This window comes from Pristiophorus japonicus, chromosome 13 (assembly GCF_044704955.1).
Source record: "Pristiophorus japonicus isolate sPriJap1 chromosome 13, sPriJap1.hap1, whole genome shotgun sequence".
NCBI lineage: Eukaryota > Metazoa > Chordata > Chondrichthyes > Pristiophoridae > Pristiophorus > Pristiophorus japonicus.
This window is the reverse complement of record NC_091989.1, coordinates 55,402,112-55,422,590: the sequence shown is the minus strand read 5'-3', so window position 1 is coordinate 55,422,590 and position 20,479 is coordinate 55,402,112. Positions and strand designations below refer to the sequence as shown.

The following is a 20,479-nucleotide window of genomic DNA, read 5'->3' as shown; positions in this document are numbered from 1 at the left end:
GGCAGCCTTCCACCAGCTATGCTGCAGCCACTGGGGGAGCACTGCATAGGACCGGAGCACTAGAGTAGGAAAGCGTACACATATGACAGGCACTAAGGGATTGCACAAGGATAATTAGTTAATATCGTACTGTTAATTGAATACTTAAGTCTATTAATTTTTGTTTGGAATGTTTGTTTTGAGGTGGCTCTCATTTCAGCTTTGTGCCCAGAAGGATGCTGTGATGTTCCGTGACAGAAGGATTGTATGACGGGGATGTGGTGAGCAATGAGAATCTGGGGTTTCATTCACTGGAATCGGAGCCTGATGAGCCGTTCACGGAGAGCCCGTCCGGAAGAGGGATTTGCTGCTTGTCTCCTCCTCGAAAGGTGGTCCCGCAATTGTTGCTGGCAAGGACTGCACCCTCATGATGGCCAAGTTGTGAAGCCTGCAGCAGACCACCACGAAATGGGACACCCACTTTGGCGAGTACTGAAGGGATTTCCCAGGTGGTCAAGGCAGCGGAACCATTGTTTCAGCACCCCGATAATCTGCTCAATGATGTTCCTGGTGGCAGCATGGCTCTCAATATACGAGTGGTGGGTTGCAGAGGGGAGTCATCAGCCAGGTGCACAGCGGATAGCCCTCATCTCCGAACAGTCACCCTCGAGTTTGACATGGGTGACTCTAAGATTGCTTGCACACCGGACTGATGTAGGATGAAGTCATCAAGACTGCTGCCAGGATAGTGGGCATTGACCATCAGCATGCGCTGGGCTTGGTTGCACAACAACTGTACAGTAAGTGAGTGGTAGCCTTTGCGGTTACCAAAGGGATTGGTATACGGCACCCGCAAAGTCACGTGTCTGCAGTCGATGGCGCTCTGCACCATGTGAAAGCCTGTTATTCTGGCAAAGCCACATGCGCACTCCTCCTGCTTCACTCTGTTGAGAGAGAAGATAACGTAGCCCCTTCTCTGGTGTAGCGAGCCTCAATGACCTCCTGTAGGTAGCGATGGACGGCGAACTGTAAGATGTTAGCTATGCCTCATGCTGCAGACTGGAAGGATCCCCTGGTGAAGAAATTGAGGACCATGGTGACCTTCAAGGCCACAGAGAAAGCCGTTGCCGCCCTGCTCGGAGGCTGCAGGTCTGGTTGCAGGAGGCGGCAGAGTTCTGTGACCACCTCATTGGTGAAGCAGAGCCTTCTAATACACTGCTGCTCGCTTAAGTGGAGATAAGAGAAGTGCTCTCTGAAGACCCGAGGTGAGGGCCCTCCTCCCTCTGTGCGCATCTTCTCCTCCGCGCTGCCTCTGCTCCCTCTCCTGAAAATACTCGAACATGAGGGGAACTGCCAGTAGAGCCCCCATGACCGCGAGCAAGTGTTGTGAGCAGAAGCATGAAGGCATTTTCCACTTGCACCAACACTCCCTGCCACATTCAGAACTTGAAACAAGTTTAGAAAGCTGCACGAGTTGCAGAAAGTTTCACAGTGCCAGTCAAACTGAAAAAGCATGTCAGCTGCAAGTTGTTGCTGATGATCCCTTGAAATAACGCTGTTGGACGCTCCTTCCTGCTTGTGAATGCTTGGTCAGCTGGTCATAATTAACACAGGCCGATAAGTCGAGCGGCAAACAGGAAAATGGCAGATCGGGCATCAGGTGAGTGTTGCAGACGAACAGAATTCACAATCTGCATACTCTACATATCCCAAGCGAGCGTGGACATTGGCAGCGCAGAAAATGGCAGCTGCCACAGGACCCTTATTGGCCAACGCTAATGCCTCCAATTTCTAGGCAATGGTCTCTGAGCTGTGATGCCATAGAAATGTCATGCTAACAGGATGTAAGGTTGGACAGATATGAGAGAGATATTCTTGATTCACCTTTGGGAAGGGGAGGAAGAAACTATGCATAATCTTTTCTCAGATTAATTGGATTGTTTTAAGCTTTCTTTTTCTGTTGGAAGCATTTCTGTCCTAGTCCATCAACACCTTTTAACAAAAGTTATCTCCTGTTAACACTCAGCTGTGCTCAGTGGGTAGCACTCTCGCCTCCGAGTCAGAAGGTTGTGGGTTTGAGTCCCACTCCAGAGACTTGAGCACAAAAATCTAGTTCGATACTCCACTGCAGTACTGAGGGTGTGTGCTGCACTGTCGGAGGTGCCGTTAAACAGAGGCGCTGTCTGCTCTCTCAGGTGGATGCACAAAATCCCATGGCTCTATTTCAAAGGAGAGCAGGAGAGTTATTCCCAGTGTCCTGGACAATATTTATCCCTCAACCAACATCACTAAAACAGGTTATCTGGTCATTATCACATTGCTGTTTGTGGAAGTTGCTATGTGTAAATTGGCTGCCGTGTTTCCCACATTATAACAGTTCCCCCAAAAAAGTACTTCATTGGCTGTGAAGCACTTTTGGACATCCAGTGGTCATGAAAGGCACTGTAAAAATGCAAGCCTTTCTTTCTGTGGCAAAATGAAACTAGACTCCATTATTCAGTACAGAATTGCATAAAACACTTCAACTTCATCAGTCTGTGTGCCACTACATGATAAAATTTCGAACTGGAGACAAACGTCTTCAACAGAATTAAAAAAAAATAATAAAGTAGTCATTGTAATCAAGTGTGGCATAATTTAAAAACTACTTACCAGTCTTTTATGGAGAACCTTTCACAATATTGGGCATAACCAAGTTTGCTAGGTACACTCCATTAGTTTCTTTCATAGGTTTCGTAATACAATACCTGAAACATTTTTGTACTTCTAAATTAAAAAAATATTCTGCTGACTTAGCCTAATGGCCAGAGAACATTGGCACCTTTGAGGTACACTTCAATAATTATGAATTTTCATAAGGGAATATCTTTAAAAAAAATGATATTGTCTCATGTTCTGGACTCTTCCCTTGTTGAGCTTCATGCTGAACCTGCTCCTAAGTTCTGCCAGTACCACTCTCGAGTCAAGCACGATGAGGAGAGCGATAGTAGCCCAGGGGACACAGTGTAAGGATAAGGAGTAAGCCATTTAGGACTGAGATGAGGAGAAACTGCTTCACTCAGAGAGTTGTTAACCTGTGGAATTCTCTACCGCAGAGAGTTGTTGATGCCAGTTCATTGGATATATTCAAGAGGGAGTTAGATATGGCTAAAGGGATCAAGGGGTCTGGAGAAAAAGCAGGAAAGGGATACTGAGGTGAATGATCAGCCATGATCTTATTGAATGGTGGTGCAGGCTCGAAGGGCTGAATGGCCTACTCCTGCACCTATTTTTCTATGTTTCTATGTGACAGGCTGTCTCAATTATACTCAATGGGAGATCAGGAACTGAGTGTAGGTAATTGTGGAAGGACATGTTGTATTACTATGTGGCACAGCACACTGAAGCAGCATTAACAGTAACTAGTGGGGTGCCACAGGGATCGGTGCTGGGGCCTCAACTATTTATAATCTATATTAATGACTTGGATGAAGGGACTGAGTGTAATGTAGCCAAGTTTGCTGATGATACAAAGATGGATGGGAAAGGAAATTGTGAGGAGGACACACAAAATCTGCAAAGGGATATAGACGGGCTAAGTGAGTGGGCAAAACTTTGGCAGACGGAGTATAATGTGGGAAAATGTTAGGTTATCCACTTTGGCAGAAATAATAGAAAAGCAAATTATAATTTAAATGGAGAAAGATTGCGAAGTGCTACAGTGCAGAGGGACCTGGGGGTCCTTTGCATGAAACAGACAGGCCCCAAGTTTCGGCCCGCGCCGAAAACGGCGCACCTCCAAGCTGAACACCTGTTCTTCGCGCCTAAAAGTGCGCTAGAAAAAAACTTCGATATTCTCCGACTCCTCGGAGCTCGATCTCAGCTTGGCGCGGCGCGCTCTTCACAGCGAAGCCAAACACTCGCGCCGATTCTGTAAGTAGTGGGGGGCGGGTCCAATTTAAATGAGCCAACATGGTGCCGGCAACCCCACATTATACTCCGTCTGCCAAAGTTTTGCCCACTCACTTAGCCCGTCTATATCCCTTTGCAGATTTTGTGTGTCCTCCTCACAATTTCCTTTCCCATTGGCACTCGGCCATTTTTAAAAGGAGTCGGCTGCCGTCGAGCCACTGACGCCGCCCCTTAAGCGTGGCCGAATGGCCTCAACCCCCTTGGAAAGCTGCGTGCGTCTGGTGTTGATCCTTCGGCTGCCGGCCAGCCACTGGCGCCGCTCCTATCCCATGGCCGAATGGCCTCAGCCCCCTTGAAAAGCTGCGTGTCTCTGGTGTTGTTGATCCTTCGGCTGCCAGCCAGCCACTAACAGAATGAAGGCCTGCCTGCAGCACAGCAGCTCAGCTCAAAAGCTGCTTGCTGCCGCTGTTGGGGCTGCCATTGAGACACTGATGCCACACCCCTGCCTGTCTCCAACATGAAAGGCCTGTCTGAAGCACAGCAGCTCGAAGGCTGCTGCTGTTTCACACAGGTAGGAATGTGGTTTATTTAATCTTTTCTTTGCTTATAAATTTTTATTCAGGTTGGATTTATTTGTATAATATTTGTATAAGTAGAACTAAGGATTGATTGTGGAATTTAATGACTTCCTTTCCCCCACACCTTGTTCCCTACGCCTAATTTGTAACCTACGCCTGATTTTCTAAAGTGTAGACAAGGTTTTTTCGAGTGTACAAAAATCTTCACTTACTCCATTCTAAGTTAGTTTGGAGTAAGTTTTCACTGCCGAAACTTTGAAAACAGGCGTAAGTGGCCAGACACGCCCCCTTTTGAAAAAAAATTCTGTTCCAAAGTGAAACTGTTCTAACTGACTAGAACTGGAGCAAACTAAATGCCGAGAATTTGAATTTCTAAGATACTCCATTCTACACCAGTTGCTCCAAAATATCTGGAGCAACTGAAGCCAAAACTTGGGCCCCAAAAGTGAGTATGCAGGTACAGCAAGTAATCAGGAAGGCAAATGGAATGTTGGCCTTTACTGCAAGGGGGATAGAGTATAAAAGCAGAGAAGTCCTGCTACAATCGTACAGGGTATTGGTGAGGCCACACCTGGAGTACTGCATACTGTTTTGGTCTCCATATTTAAGGAAGGATATACTTGCACTGGAGGCTGTTCAGAGAAGGTTCACTAGGTTGATTCCGGAGATAAGAGGGTTAACTTATGAAGATAGGTTGGGTCTATACTCATTGGCGTTCAGAAGAATGAGGTGATCTTATCAAAACATATAAGATAATGAGGGAGCTCGACAAGGTGGATGCAGAGAGGATATTTCCACTCATAGGGAAAACTAAAACTAGGGGACATAGTCTCAGAATAAGAGGCCGTCCATTTAAAACTGAGATGAGGAGGAATTTCTTCTCTGAGGGTTGTAAATCTATGGAATTCTCTGCCCGAGAGCTGTGGAGGCTGGGTCATTGAATATATTTAAGGCGGAGATAGACAGATTTTTGAGCGATAGGCTCCTATTTCTTATGTAACTCTGCAGCCTGGAAAACACACTGCTAAATTGAAGAACACTACTGATAATGAAAAATACACGTTGAAATATAATTAGTTTGGTATGACATATGACCAACATAGGAATACAGAAAATAGAGTTTAATTTACATGCCATTCCTGTGTTCTTTTTGACCAATTTGGCAATGTTTACCTTACACCCCACTCACTTGTGATAAAACATTCGTGCCATGCCCATTCTTTGTTTCTCACCACCAGACAAGACATCCTTCCAATCAGTAACTGCATCCCATCCTACAGCAACAGGAAATAAAACACGATGTAAGAGGCATTGTGGGTAATAAGAAAAGAATCAAAATTCTGTCAAATTAAACTATGCATTTAGTAAAACTAAGCGTTATTTCTATTTTTTTTTTAAATGGAGTAAAATTTTCATCTTTTATTGCTGGCATTTAACCTATCACATCAAATCTATCACATTTATTTGTTCTGGAATGGAATGTATTTTCCTCCACCCCTCCAACATACTCAACGTAAGCTCTACCCCGGTTACCATTTTAAAAATGCCATCAATGGAAAATCAAGTTTAAAAAAAAACTTAAATGTTAAAGTTCGTTTATGAAAAATAAAACTATACATCCTCAGAAAGACCTCATGGCCTGATTTTAACCTGGGCCAGTTTTCGGCTGGCGAGTTTTAATGTCAGTTCAAAACTCACCCATTGCAGCAAAAGTGAGATCTGATGTATTTTAATTACCATTTCCTGCTCGGGCGTATTATTAAAAATTGCAGTTGGGTCCCGAGGACGACCCGGGGCGCGACATGCTAAACATTACCTGCCGGCTTTCAGTGAGTGTCCATGCCGCCTACGGCAAAAATACTGGCAGATAAGTTCCTGTCTACTCCAAGTCGGGTAATTGACCTGGGGGATTTTAACTGCCCAGCCTGATCTCTTCCATTTCTTCAACTAATGCATTTACACCAGTTTGACGCAAGTTTTAATGCAACTGATCATTTCATCCTTTGTTTTATCGGGATAATTATGCTATCTAATCCAGTAAGACCTGGCATCTCCAATTTCATATCACACAAATATTAGGTTCATAGGCCCCAAGTTTCCACACGCGACAAAACAGGCGCTCCTCCGAGCTGGGCGCCCGTTTTTCGCGGCGAAAACGGCGCCTGAAAAAAAACGCGCTATTCTCGAGCGCTTTGCAGCTCGATGTCAGCTTGGCATGGCGCCCAGGGGACGGAGCCTACCACTCGCGCCGATTTTGTAAGTAGGAGGGGACGGGTACCATTTAAATGAGTTTTTTTTGTGCCGGCAACCCTGCGCGTGCGCGTTGGAGCGTGCGCGCGTGCGCGTTGGAGTGTGCGCGCACGCGCAGTGTCAAACAAACATTGACACTCGGCCATTTTTGTAGTTCTTTGTAGCTGTTCAATTTTTAACATTTTTTAATAAAACCACATTGCCCTTCCATGACCAGCACTGAGGCTTCTTGCAGCAGTGAGAAGGCTGCAGGAAGCCTCAGAAGTTGAGGCAGCCGTTTCCCGACGGGCCCGACCGACGGCAAGGGGGCCTCCCCCCCCGCCTGCCATTGGGAATGGCTGCCTCAACTTCTGAGGCTTCCTGCAGCCTTCTCACTGCCTCCCCCCCCCCCCGCTGCCGTCGGTCGGGCCCTCACTGCCTCCCCCCCCACCCTGCCGTCGGGAACGGCTGCCTTCTCCCTGCCTCCCCCCCGCTGCCGTCGGTCGGGCCCTCACTGCCTCCCCCCCCACCCTGCCGTCGGGAACGGCTGCCTTCTCCCTGCCTCCCCCCCGCTGCCGTCGGTCGGGCCCTCACTGCCTCCCCCCCCACCCTGCCGTCAGGAACGGCTGCCTTCTCCCTGCCTCCCCCCCGCTGCCGTCGGTCGGGCCCTCACTGCCTCCTCCCCCCCACACTGCCGTCGGGAACGGCTGCCTCCTCACTGCCTCCCCCCCGCTGCCGTCGGGAACGGCTGCCTCAACTTGCCTTCTCCCTGCCTGAAGCACTTTCACACAGGTAGGAACATGGTTTATTTAATCTTTTCTTTGCTTATAAATTTTTATTCAGGTTGGAATTATTTGTATAAGTATAACTAAGGATTCATTGTAGAATATAATGACTTCCCTCCCCACCCCCCCACCTCGTTCCGGACGCCTAATTTGTAACCTGCGCCTGATTTTTTAATGTGTAGACAAGGTTTTTTCAGGCCTACAAAAATCTTCACTTGTTCCATTCTAAATTAGTTTGGAGTACGTTTTCACTGTGGAAACTTTCAAATCAGGCGTCAGTGGCTGGACACGCCCCCTTTTGAAAAAAAATTCTGTTCCAAAGTGAAACTGTTCTACATGACTAGAACTGCAGAAAACTTAAATGTGGAGAATTACGATTTCTAAGATACTCCGTTCTCCACCAGTTGCTCCTAAAAATCAGGAGCAAATCATGTGGAAACTTGGGGCCCTAGTTTCTAATGTAGTGGTGGCAATATCATAGTTACCTGCACTGGAGCAAACCTTCCATTATTATTAAAACACATTAGAGTAACATAATTTTCCCCCGTTTCTTTAGCTCTAAAGAGTTCGAATTAAGACGTCCACCCAAAGCGTTAACCAATCTTTCTCTTTCGGAGACTAAGGCTGCAATTTTGCCTACCGAGGTGGGTTCGCTGCGGTCAGGGTCGGTAGCAGGGTCCCAACCCGCTGCCGGCACCATCCCACTCTGTTGAAGTGATTTTACGATGATTGGGCTTGTTAAGCCCGTCCAGCGAGGTTCCCGGCCAAATAAAAGGAAGCGGTACTGATGACACCATTTGATGTCGCGTCATTAGCTGGTTTCCTTAAAGGGACCATGTCCAAATTGATTTTGACAGTTGTGCTATCAGTGTTCTACAGCATTGAGCTGCTGCAAACGCTGACAAGCACTGTACAAAGGTGCACCCAGGCTCTCCCATGAATCCCTGTTTATGGAGGGAGTCACAGTGCGCAAGAAGGTTCTCTTCCCTTCCAACGGGCGGAAAAGACCTCAGCAGGAGACCAACGCAGCCTGGTTGCGTATTGAACAGGAGGGCACAAGCAGGGATGTCATCAGGAGGACCTGGGTGCAGTGGCGCAAACCTTTCAATGATCTCAGTAGATCACAAAACGTTCCTGCAAAGCCACTCTCAACCTCATCCTGCTGTGCCTCTCATCAGATTCCCATCACTCTGCCTTCCCTACACTATTCCTACACATCCTCACTCCAACTTACCTTGCACCCCCACCCATCCCACTCTCTGTCTATATTGTCACTTCCCCATCTAACCACCCCTCACACTCATCCTAATCCAATCACAACAACTAAAAACACACAAAGATAGGCACTTGGGTGTTTTTGCCAATGTTTAAGGTTTCTGTTAATCTGCAGTCAAACATTGAAATCTTTATTTTCAACACTTTGCGTTCTTGGACAGATGTGTGTGCACCTTTCGAAGTGGCTTAGTGAGTTGCAGTGAATGGTGAGACATCCCGAATGGTGATGAGTGTGAAAGGAATGGCTTGGGCATTGTAGGGATGTTGGTGTGGGCTGGGGCCAACCTGGCACATCATGAGGGTGTACAGCATCAAGTGAAGTAAATCTGGCCATGGCGGGGTCATCTCTGGCAGCAATGTGGTTGGGTGCTGATGAACTCTGTCCTGTGCAGCATCAGTTGATTGCGGAGAAGGTTGGTGTTGTTGTTGGTGGTGCTGCTGATGTGCTTGGTGATGCTGGTGTTGGGGATGATCGTGGTGGGATTCTGAGGACCAAGATGAGATTTTTCCAAGGGCACCGATGCTGATGGAATAGATGGCAGGTGAGTTTGAGATGACAGAAGCGATCATCTGTCAATGGTGAGAGAGGTTGTTCCAATGAGGTGACATTGGATAGAGTTTGCTCCAAACACTTGCAAGCTGCATATAAGCTCAATCTGTCTTCCAAATGCAGTATGCAACAGCTTCTAACCTTGGAAAGTGAACACCCATGAAATGGAAGCTTTTATAGACCATTTGCAGCTGTCAAGTTAAGAAATCATCCCATGCTGACACAACATCCGACCTCCTTACCAGACGTGATCCCCAAGCAGCGGGGAAACAGTTGACAAACTCATAAAAACGATATCAAGCTCACCTTTCGATTTTAAGTGCCTATTAACAATAATCTAAATTGCCTCCCTGCCGCTTGTGGTTGGATTTGTTCAGCACTGACAGACTATCGGGCAGACAGTGGAGTCCCGACCTGCTGTCAATCATTTCAAATTTCACAGTTGACCCGCCCATCCCATCCTCTCAGCGCTGGTAAACTTCCGGCCTAATGATCTGCTGTGAATTTCCAGCATTTATTATTTTTGGATGGACTCTCTTCACACATGTAGGCTATTTTACAGGAGTTGCAGATGTTAAATTATGTGAAAGTTAATATTTCAGGATTATCCTTCTCTTTTCTCCCTCTTTTCTCTCCTGCATTCTAGAGTTTTATTAAAATACATTGATTCATTCTGACCTAATACTTTTCCTATGTTTAATATCCATCTGGAATAAGTTCCCTCTCACCCCAGAAAAACCCACATAGTATTAGACATTTTGGTGCAGCTGATTCTCCACGTGGACAGTTGTTAGTGAATGAAAGAACCCTTTTTAACTTCTTTTTTCCCCTTTTCCCCCCATACACATCATTGCTCTAAAGTGGATCACTAGTTGTGACACTGTAACAAGTGATCTGGGGGTAAAGTCCAGGTTGACTTGCCCCCGCTTGCCCTCTGGGAAGCAAACAGTCTCCACTTAGTGCTCTTACCAACCTTTGCCCCCGCGCTCCACTCTCATTGATCCCGCTATCACCAGCTAAACTGAGGTCAGGACATCACTGGAGAATTAACTTTAGGCATGAATACACATCCTAGCACTATACACATATAACTTAAAACATTAAAATGTTGCATCATGAGCTAGCCCTGAATTAATGCAACTTAGAAATATTTTGGGAAAATTCAGCTTTATCTTGTGGAATTAGGTGGAATTTGGGGGAAGAACAAAAGAAAAATTGCAGTTTTGAATTCTACATGAAATTTACATCTAGATGTTTTTACTGTGCTTGGTTTTGACATTACTAATTACCATTACTAATAGCCCACAAAATAAGTTAATTAACTATGAATTTTTTGAAAAACACTTTCACAAACTTTGTAGCTCCACCTTTCCCTGACACTCAATATAGGTTGATTGTACCTTGAGCATTAAATTGAGTTGCGGTTGCTCAATCTAAACCACTGCAAATATGTTTTGTCCCTTTGAGTTAATGATTGCTGCCAAAGCTTTAATGTAAATAATATGACTGTTTTGTTGAGAGGAGATACAGTTACTCAAAAGGAAATATATTTGCTCCAAACAGAACATTTTCTTGTTGTAGAAAGTGCTGTTTTAAAAATAAATCTTGCATTCGTTTTCCGAATCTGCGACTGTATGCAATTCAAGTTTTTCAGCTTATTGCCTGAATCTTTAAGCTATTTTACTGGATATGGGACAAAGTGGGTATGTGAAGTTAGGTCACAGATCAGCTATGATCTCATTGACTGGCGGAAGTAGCTCATGGGATTAAATGGCCTACCCCTGTTCCTATGTTAGCAGAGAAAGGTAAAGGTTTATTTTACATATTTTAAGACCAATTCTAAGAGCAACATGGATCGTTCCTTTGTACTTTATCTGCAAAGCAGCTGCAGGGAAAAAGCTTATTTTGCTTCTTTTACATACAAAGCACTCTTTCCTTTGTACCATTTATTTAAAGACTGAGGGGTTGGAAGGATCCCTTTCCACAAGGCCTTGTCCTGGATTACCTCCTCAGATATTTTAATGGGACCAGTAATAGAAAAAAACAAAGATAAGAATTGGCATACGCAGCAACAAAAAGCTCCAAGTACTTGGGATCAGAAACAAAGGAATAGGAAGAACCGTGTTTTGTATACAGACAGTGATCTCACTCAGACAGCGAGGAACACAAAGAGGCAAAGATAGGAAATACAACATTCGTCCTCATTTATTCTTCCGCTAAACAGAAATGAACCATACCAAGTTAGTACTACAACAGCAGTGGGTCGGTCACTCTGATTTAATTTTTGGGCTAGCTTGGAACACAGAAGTGTGAAAGATTTTTTATCTTTAGCGTGCATTTCAAAATAACAATCAGCAAAAGAAGCTTTTTCCCTGCAACTGCTTTGCAGATAAAGTACAAAGGAACTATCCATGTTGCTCTCAGAATTGGCATTAAAATATGTAAAATAAACCTTTACCTTTCTCTGCTAACATAGGAACAGGAGTAGGCCATTTAACCCCATGAGCCTCTTCCGCCAGTTATTGAGATCATGGCTGATCTGTGACCTAACTTCACATACCCACCTAGCCCCATATCCCTTAATACCTTTGGTTAACAAAAATCTATCAATGTAAGACTTAAAATTCACAATTGACCCAGTATCAACTGTCATTTGTGGAGAGAGTTCCAAACTTCTACCACCCTTTGTGTGTCTCTAATTTTTAGACAATGTCTCCTAGTCCTGAAATCCCCAAACAGCGGCAATAGTTTCTCTCTATCTACCCTATCAGTTCCCCTTAAAATCTTGAAAACTCTGATCAAATCATCCCTGAATAAAGGTAATGAGGTCAGACTGGATGGAGACTTGTGTAAAGACTTGCAGCATGGTGAATCTGTTGTTGAAATGCAGTGAGGAACTTGCGGCTGAGGGAAGACACCTCTGTAAGATGGGAGCTTTTACTTTACATTTGAAATGGTCAACTTAACAGCTGATTCAATGGTCACTCAACTTAACAGTCATGATCTCCGAGCAGCAAGCACGTAAAATAAAAAATTGAGCTCAAATGTATTCTTAATGATCACTAAACAAGGTGATAATTACCCGAATTGGGTTCCCCGCCGCTGCGTGCCAGGCCTGCTCAGCACTGACAGACCCGAAATCGGGGAAAGGCATGCGGCGGCTCACACATTCCAACCCAACCCGCCACCCTTCCCACAAAATCTCGGTCGATGAGTCAGACAGTACACTGTTTTATAATTATCCAGGTTAAAATTCGGGGACACTGATTTAAGGTGCTGCCATTAAGCCAGAGGCTCGCTTTTAGTGACAGGTGATAATTGACATGACATAAAACTGAATGGACATCGAAATTTACAATAGGAAAAGTCACCACAAAATTATAATTAGTAATAAAAGGAAATAAAATTTTTAATAATATCGATACAGGTCAAATCCAACTATGAAGTACAAGCTTGGAACCAAACTGCAATGATACATTTTGACAATTAAAATATCTTACAGAAATGCTCTCTGATAAAATAATAGACATTTGTGGAACCACAGTCATACTTACCTCCCTCTCTCAGTACTATGTGATTCAGGTGAACAATATCTAGTATATGCTCGAGATCCAGATCAGTGTATCCTTTCTCACTCATGTCTTCCACAGAGTCCGGATAGATAACCTGATCTCTTAGAGTTCCAACAGACATGTAAGGCCTGTGAACCCAGATAAAAAAAAAAATCAATTGTACAAAAGTCCGTAAGTTTATGTTGTACTAATACGTTAGAAATTAAAGAGGCGCCATCCTCATGAAAAATGTGTTCGAAAAAGTTTAGGAGGGAGAAGATTTTGAAAGACATATCCGAATTGCAATGATGTTGCACAATATAATTTAGTCCAATTTACACTACTGTACTGCATGTTTTAAATAAATGAAACAACACATTTTATTCAAGATCATGGCCCTTTAAATGGCTGTGTTTTTCCAGTCTTGTCTCAAATTTCCTCCAACTAGAAACAAAAGTGTTTTATTGTTGAAGATTCTAGTCAATATGTACAGTATTAAAGAAATAAGGTCTTACGATCCAGTTTTAAACTAGTTGATAGTAATTTTAACATCACTCATTTTCACATTGCTTGTCTGACTATTCAGTCTGTCTATCTAAACAATTGAAGAAGCTTTGAGCAGATGAGTAAAAAAACAATAAATCCAAACAGAAGTATAAAGTTCTGCATTTTTTCACATTAATATTTGAAAAGAAACTCATACTTTTGTCCATCATTTGGTCTCAATTTTGCAGAGCTTACTTAGTTGAGAGCCTGGGATTCTACAAATTCCATCACTACCTCAATCACTGCTCCGAGAACAGTAATCAGTCGTCATAAGGTTAGCCTGAATTTCTAAAACTACTTTTTTTTTGATAATCAGGTTAGCAATTAACTGAAGTGAGCAGTGTGTCCCTATTGCTAATAACGATAAGCGGCAAGTTAAATGTCAATACTGATGTTTAATCCATTTTATCTTCTACCCTGTACTATTTTTAAAAAGCTATTCAGATAGAAATTTAAACCAGCCCGTGAAATAATATTGAAATGTGTACTTGATATTTCAAGAATGCTGCTGCTGTGCACTGGAGCTCCAACATGTGATCGATTGCATGGCAAGGCCAGGCTATCCCTCAATATGTTTAGTTACCAATTTTGTCTTCAGGGAAATTTCAATGGGGAACCTCAACTGGATTCCTTTCACATGCCTCAGAGTGGATGCAACAGGCATATTGCCTCAAAAGGATCAGTAAAGAGGAAAAAATAAAAGGATACAGGGGCAAAGTTGGGCTTGGTAGCGCCCGTTTGCTGGGCGCTACAGGGCCCCTTAAGGGTCCAAAATGACATCAGCAGTGGGTGCGCACACTTCTGACACGAAGTGCGCCAGATGCCATGTTGGAAAAGGAGTTAGTGCGCGTGAACCAAATATCTGCTGGCAGCAGGAAGAGCAGACAGATCATGACATCAATGATTTAAGAACATAAGAAATAGGAGCAGCAGTAGGCCATACGGCCCCTTGAGCCTGTTCCGCCATTCAATAAGATCATGGCTGATTTGATCATGGACTCGGCTCCACTTCCCTGCCCGCTCCCCATAACCCCTTATCGTTTAAGAAATTGTCTATTTCTGTCTTAAATTTATTCAATGTCCCAGCTTCCACAGCTCTCTTGAGGCAGTGAATTCCACAGATTTGCAACCGACAGAGAAGAAATTTCTCCTCATCTCTGTTTTAAATGGACGGCCCCTTATTCTAAGATCATGCCCTTATTTTCTACCCCCATCAGTGAAAATATCCTCTCTGCATCCATCTTGTCTAGCCCCCTCATAATCTTATACGTTTCGATAAGATCACCTCTCATTCTTCTGAATTCCAACGAGTAGAGGAACAACCTACTTAACCTTTTCTCAGAAGTCAACCCCCTCATCTCCGGAATCAACCGAGTGAACCTTCTCTGAACTGCCTCCAAAGCAAGTATGTCCTTTCGTAAATATGGAAACCAAAACTGCACGCAGTATTCCAGGTGTGGCCTCACCAATACCCTGTATAGCTGAAGTAAGACTTCCCTGCTTTTATACTCCATCCCCTTTGCCATAAAGGTCAAGATTCCATTGGCCTTCCTGATCACTTGCTGTACCTGCATACTATCCTTTTGTGTTTCATGCACAAGTACCCCCAGGTCCCGCTGTACTGCAGCACTTTCTCCATTTAAATAATAACTTGCGCTTTGATTTTTTTTTCTTCCAAAGTGCATGACCTCACACTTTCCAACATTATACTCCATCTGGCAAATTTTTGCACACTTAGCCTGTCTATGTCTTTTTGCAGATTTTTTGTGTCCTCCTCACATTGCTTTTCCTTCCATCTTTGTATCGTCAGCAAACTTGGCTACATTACACTCAGTCCCTTCTTCCAAGTCGTTAATATAGATTGTAAATAGTTGGGGTCCCAGCACTGATCCCTGCGGCACCCCAGTACTTACTAGTTGCCAACCAGAGAATGAACCATTTATCTTGACACTCTATTTTCTGTTAGCCAATCCTCTATCCATGCTAATATATTACCCCCAACCATGTGAACTTTTATCTTGTGCAGTAACCTTTTATGTAGCACCTTGTCAAATGCCTTCTGGAAGTCTAAATACACCACATCCACTAGTTCCCCTTTATCCACCCTGTTCATTACATCCTCAAAGAATTCCAACAAATTTGTCAAACATGACTTCCCTTTCATAAATCCATGCTGACTCTGCCTGACCGAATTTTGCTTTTCCAAATGTCTTGCTACTGCTTCTTTAATAATGGACTCCAACATTTTCCCAACCACAGATGTTAGGCTAACTGGTCTATAGTTTCCTGCTTTTTATCTGCCTCCTTTTTAAAAAAAAATAGGGGCGTTATATTTGCAGTTTTCCAATCTGCTGGGACCTCCCCAGAATCCAGGGAATTTTGGTAAATTACAATCAATGCATCCACAATCCCAGCCGCTATTTTTCTTAAGACCCTAGGATGCAAGCCATCAGGATCCAGAGGATTTATCTGCCTTTCGTCCCATTATCTTACTGAGTACCACCTCCTTAGTGATTGTGATTCCTCCCCACCATCGCCCCTCGACTATCCACTGTTGGAATATTGTTCGTGTCCTCTATCGTAAAGACTGATACAAAATATTTGTTCAGAGTTTCTGCCATCTCCATGTTCCCCATTACCAATTCCCTGGTCTCGTCCTCTAAGGGACCAACATTTACTTTAGCCATTCTTTTCGCTCTTGTATAACTACAGAAACTCTTGCTATCTGTTTTTATATTTTGTGCTCGTTTACTTTCATAGTCTATCTTCCCTTTCTTAATCTTTTTTTTAGTCATTCTTTGCTGGCTTTTAAAAGCTTCCCAGTCTTCTGTCCTCCCAATAGTTTTGGCCACTTTGTATGCCCTTGTTGTTAATTGGATACTGTGCTTTTTTTCTTTAGTTAGCCACGGATCTTTTCTCTTACACCCTTTCCTCCTCACTGGAATATATTTTTCTTGAGAGTTGTGAAATATCTCCTTAAATGTACACCACTGTTCATCAACTGTGCTACACTTTAATCTATTTTCCCAGTCCACTTTAGCCAACTCTGCCCTCTTACCTTCATAGTCTCCTTTATTTAAGCTTAGTACGCTGGTTCGAGATCCAACTTTCTCACCCTCCATCTGAATTTGAAATTCAATCATGCTATGATCACTCATTCCAAAGGGATCCTTTACGAGCAGATTGTTTATTATTCCTATCTCATTACACAGGACCAGATCTAAGATAGTCTGCCCCTTGCTTGGTTCCGTTACATACTGCTCAAGGAACCCGTCCCTTATACACTCTATGAACTCCTCCTCAAGGCTACCCTGACCAATTTGATTTGTCCAATCAATATGGAAGTTAAAATCACCCATGATTATTGCTGTTCCCTTTTTACAAGCCCCCACTATTTCCTAGTTTATGCTCCGACCAACAGAGTTGCTCTTGTTCGGGGGCCTATAGACTACGCCCACCAGTGACTTTTTCCCCTTATTTGATGCCAGTGCTGCCATTTTGGAGCTCCAAACTCCAGCCTGCGCCCTCTCTTAACCTCCCACAGCTGCACACAGGTTCAACGGCATGAAGGAACCCCATTCCCCCCACCAGCACTATTTAAAAGGATCATCAACTACTTACAGGTTAGTTGCTGGTTTATTTCTTCTTGCTGTTCCTGCAATTCTACAGCTATTTAAAGTTTCAAAAGTCTACAGGGAGTACTTTTCTGGTGACTTCAAGGCTTCTGCACAAACCAGTTGTTTTCAGACATGGGTGAACTAGTAGTCCTTCCTCTTGGCATTCGCCATGACTGAGATTACATAAGATATACCACAGAAACAGGCCATTCGGCCCAACCAGTCCATGCCAGCATTTATGCTCCACTCAAGCCTCCTCCCGTCTTTCCTCATCTAAATCTATCAGCCTCTATTCCCTTCTCTCTCATTTGCTTGTCGAGCCTCCCCTTAAATGCATCTATTTGCTTCAACCACTCCCTGTGGTAGCGAGTTCCACATTTTCACCATTCTTTGGGTAAAGAATTTTCTTCTGAATTCCCCATTGGATTTCTGGGTGACTATCTTATATTGATGGCCTCTAGTTTTGCTCTTCCTCACAAGTGGAAACATTCTCTCTGTACCCAGTCTATCAAAACTTCTCATAATTTTAAAGACCTCTATTAGGTTACCCCTTGGCCTTCCTTTTCAAGGAAAGAGACCCAGCCTGTTCATCCTTTCCTGATATGTATACCCTCACATTTCTGATATCATCCTTGTAAATCTTCTCTGCACCCTCTCCAGCGCCTCTATATCCTTTTTATAATATGGCGATCAGAGCAGTACGCCGTACTCCAAGTGTGGTCTAACCAAGGTTCGATACAGGTTTAGCATAACTTCCCCACTTTTCAATTCTATACCTCTAGAAATAAACCCCAATGCTTAGTTTTCTTTTTTTATGGCTTTGCTAACCTGTGTCGCAACTTTTAGTGATGTGTATTTTTACTCCGAGATTCCTTTGTTCCCCTACCCCACCTAGACTCACACCCTCCAAGTATTAAGTGATCTCCTTATTCTTCATACCAAAATGTAATATCTCACGTTTATCTGTGTTGAACTTCATTTGCCAATTATATGCCCACGCTGCAAGTTTATTAATGTCCTCCTGTAATTTGTTGCAATCCTCCTCAGGACTGATCCCCTGATTTGGTGTCATCCGCAAATTTAGAAATTGTGTTTTTGATTCCAAAGTCTAAATCGTTAATACAAATTGTGAACAACAGTGGTCCCAGCATTGATCCTTGTGGAACACCACTACCCACCTTCTGCCACTGAATAGCTTTTACCCCTACCCTCTGCTTTTTGTCTTGAAGCCAGCTAGCTATCCAATCTGCTACTTGTCCCCTGACTCTGCATTCTCTCACCTTGTTCATAAGTCTACTAACGAAGGCCTTTTGAAAATCTAGATAAATTACATTAACTACATTATCATTGTCTACTCTCTCTGTTACCTCTTCAAAAAATTCAATGAGGTTGGTTAAGCAAGACTTTCCGTTTTGAAATCCATGCTGATTATTCAATACTATATTTTTGGTTTCTAGATGTTCTTCTATTTTCTCCTTTAGTAGGGATTCCATTATTTTTCCTACCACTGATGATAAACTGACTGGTCTATAATTCCCTGGACATCTTCTATCCCCCTTCTTCAATATAGGTATTACATTGGCTACCCATCAGTCCTCTGGCACTACACCTTTTTCTAACGAATTATTAAATATATGTAGTTCTAGATTCTTTTTAAAATGCGTGACTGCAATCCATCCAGACCAGGGATTTTAACGTCTTCGAGTTTGATTAGTTTATTTAATATATCTCATGTTTTTATTTTAAATGCACTTATCTCATCATCCAATGTCACGTCCACCTGTTCTATCTCCCTGGTAAATACAAATTCAATTCATCATTGTGAACAATAGCTGAGGTCTATGGAACATTCTGACAAAAGAATCTACTGAGCATAGTTCAAGTAACACTCCTGGCTGGGAAGAGAAACCTGTTTACATTCCTTGGTTTCTGTTCTATCTCTCTGGTAAATACTGAAGCAAAATAATTATTTAATAGGAGAGAATGAGCAGAGGCCACGCAGAGCAGGACAAGCTGCTAGGAGAGGGATGAGGAGGGGGAGAAGGGCTCGCAGCAGGAGGCCATTTCCACCCAGGGTGTTTAGGAAGCAATTCTCCTACTTGAACTTTAGCGACGACCAATGTTTGAGATGTCTGCACTTCACTAAGGAGGTCCTCACTGAAATCTGCCAATTAGGTTATGAATCTTTGAAGAAGCTGCTCTAATTAAGTCGGCACAATGGGACAAATGGCCTCCTTCTGCAAGATTCTATAGACTGGATTTTCCAGTTCCAACCTGCCTGAAGTCCGGCTTTCCCCGCACAACTCCACAGCATTGTGAGTGGTGTCATGGACAGGTTCCCCACCCGGAAGCCAGCCTGAGTGACAGGCTGCGTATCAGTCGGGCGGGGAACGCTGGCTGGACAGGATGCCGCAACAACAGGTAGGTGCTAGGTCCAGGGGCAGGGGGGTCCCGATCTCCGACCATGGAGAGGGCAGGCTGCTAGTGAGTGAGTTTGGGGGGCCAGGAGGAAGCACTCCTGTTCCTGCCGGCCCACAAAGAGTGTTCCCCGCGGCTGTGTTCACCTTCCAGCCGCCTGCAGTTAACCATGCACAGCAGGTTAAAGCAGAGGCTTCAGGGTTCATTATCATATTTAAAATGTCAACCCGACCCCAGTCCCGCCTGAGTAAAAGTTGAAAGTGGGCGGGTTGGGGTCGATTTTTAAAACTTAAACATCCCCCTGCCTCCTCCAGCCCACCCATTTTTTCACGTGAAAATTCCCCCCATGATTCTTTACTTTTTTGAGCTTTAAAGGAATATTCCAAGACAAGACAGTATAACAGCCTTAAATTTGTAACTTATGTTGTAACAAATATCCAACATTTGTTCACTTGGAGGAAATAAAAGCCTGAAGAGGAAAGTGCAATTGCTGAAAGCACAAAAGAGGTGGTGCACTTGTCAGGAGACCAAGGACATTTCCTTTCTAAAATCATGAAATAAAAAGGCTGTAAGAGTTTGATGATGTTGGTGTGAGGTTTGTAGATTCTACCAGGTGCTCGATTTCAGCGGTGTTGATTGCAGTGAATATAGAGGTTACATCGTTGTGATCTGAAGGACGAATGGGTCGTAAAGGCAGAATTTAATCTCAATGCTGGGAATACTGAACAGAAAGATGAGATGCAGCAGGAGCACACCTCAATAGAATGAACTGTTGGCTTTTGCTTGATCAAGCTTGGAAAATTATAATGTACGAAGACAAGTGAATTTTGTATAACCCAAACTTGACACAAATCCCATGCGGCCATATAAATGTTTTGCCAACAGCTCATTACAGAGAAAGAAAAAACACAACAAAACCGCAAGTATATTTGCAATGCACAATTATTTTGGGTTAGATCTGGAGTTAGCCCAAAGAACTAGACATTTTTAATTAAGTTGAAAAGATTTCTATCACCTTGTTAGATTTTAGTTTGTATTAAAAGATGCTGGTGTGCTATAA

The 20,479-nt window shown here is 43.6% G+C and overlaps 1 protein-coding gene across 6 annotated transcripts in view; it reads right to left on the bottom strand.

The window, feature by feature from the left end:
• Positions 1-20,479, bottom strand: part of LOC139278577 (ATP-binding cassette sub-family D member 2) — a 165,167-nt gene that overhangs the window by 18,439 nt on the left and 126,249 nt on the right. For all 6 annotated transcript variants that reach the window (XM_070897503.1, XM_070897501.1, XM_070897502.1 and 3 more), the window contains 2 exons: positions 12,842-12,987; positions 5,638-5,722 (listed from right to left, as the gene is read on the bottom strand). In XM_070897503.1, coding sequence (XP_070753604.1) covers positions 5,638-5,722; positions 12,842-12,987 — 231 coding nt within the window. The remainder of the gene's footprint in view (positions 1-5,637; positions 5,723-12,841; positions 12,988-20,479) is intronic.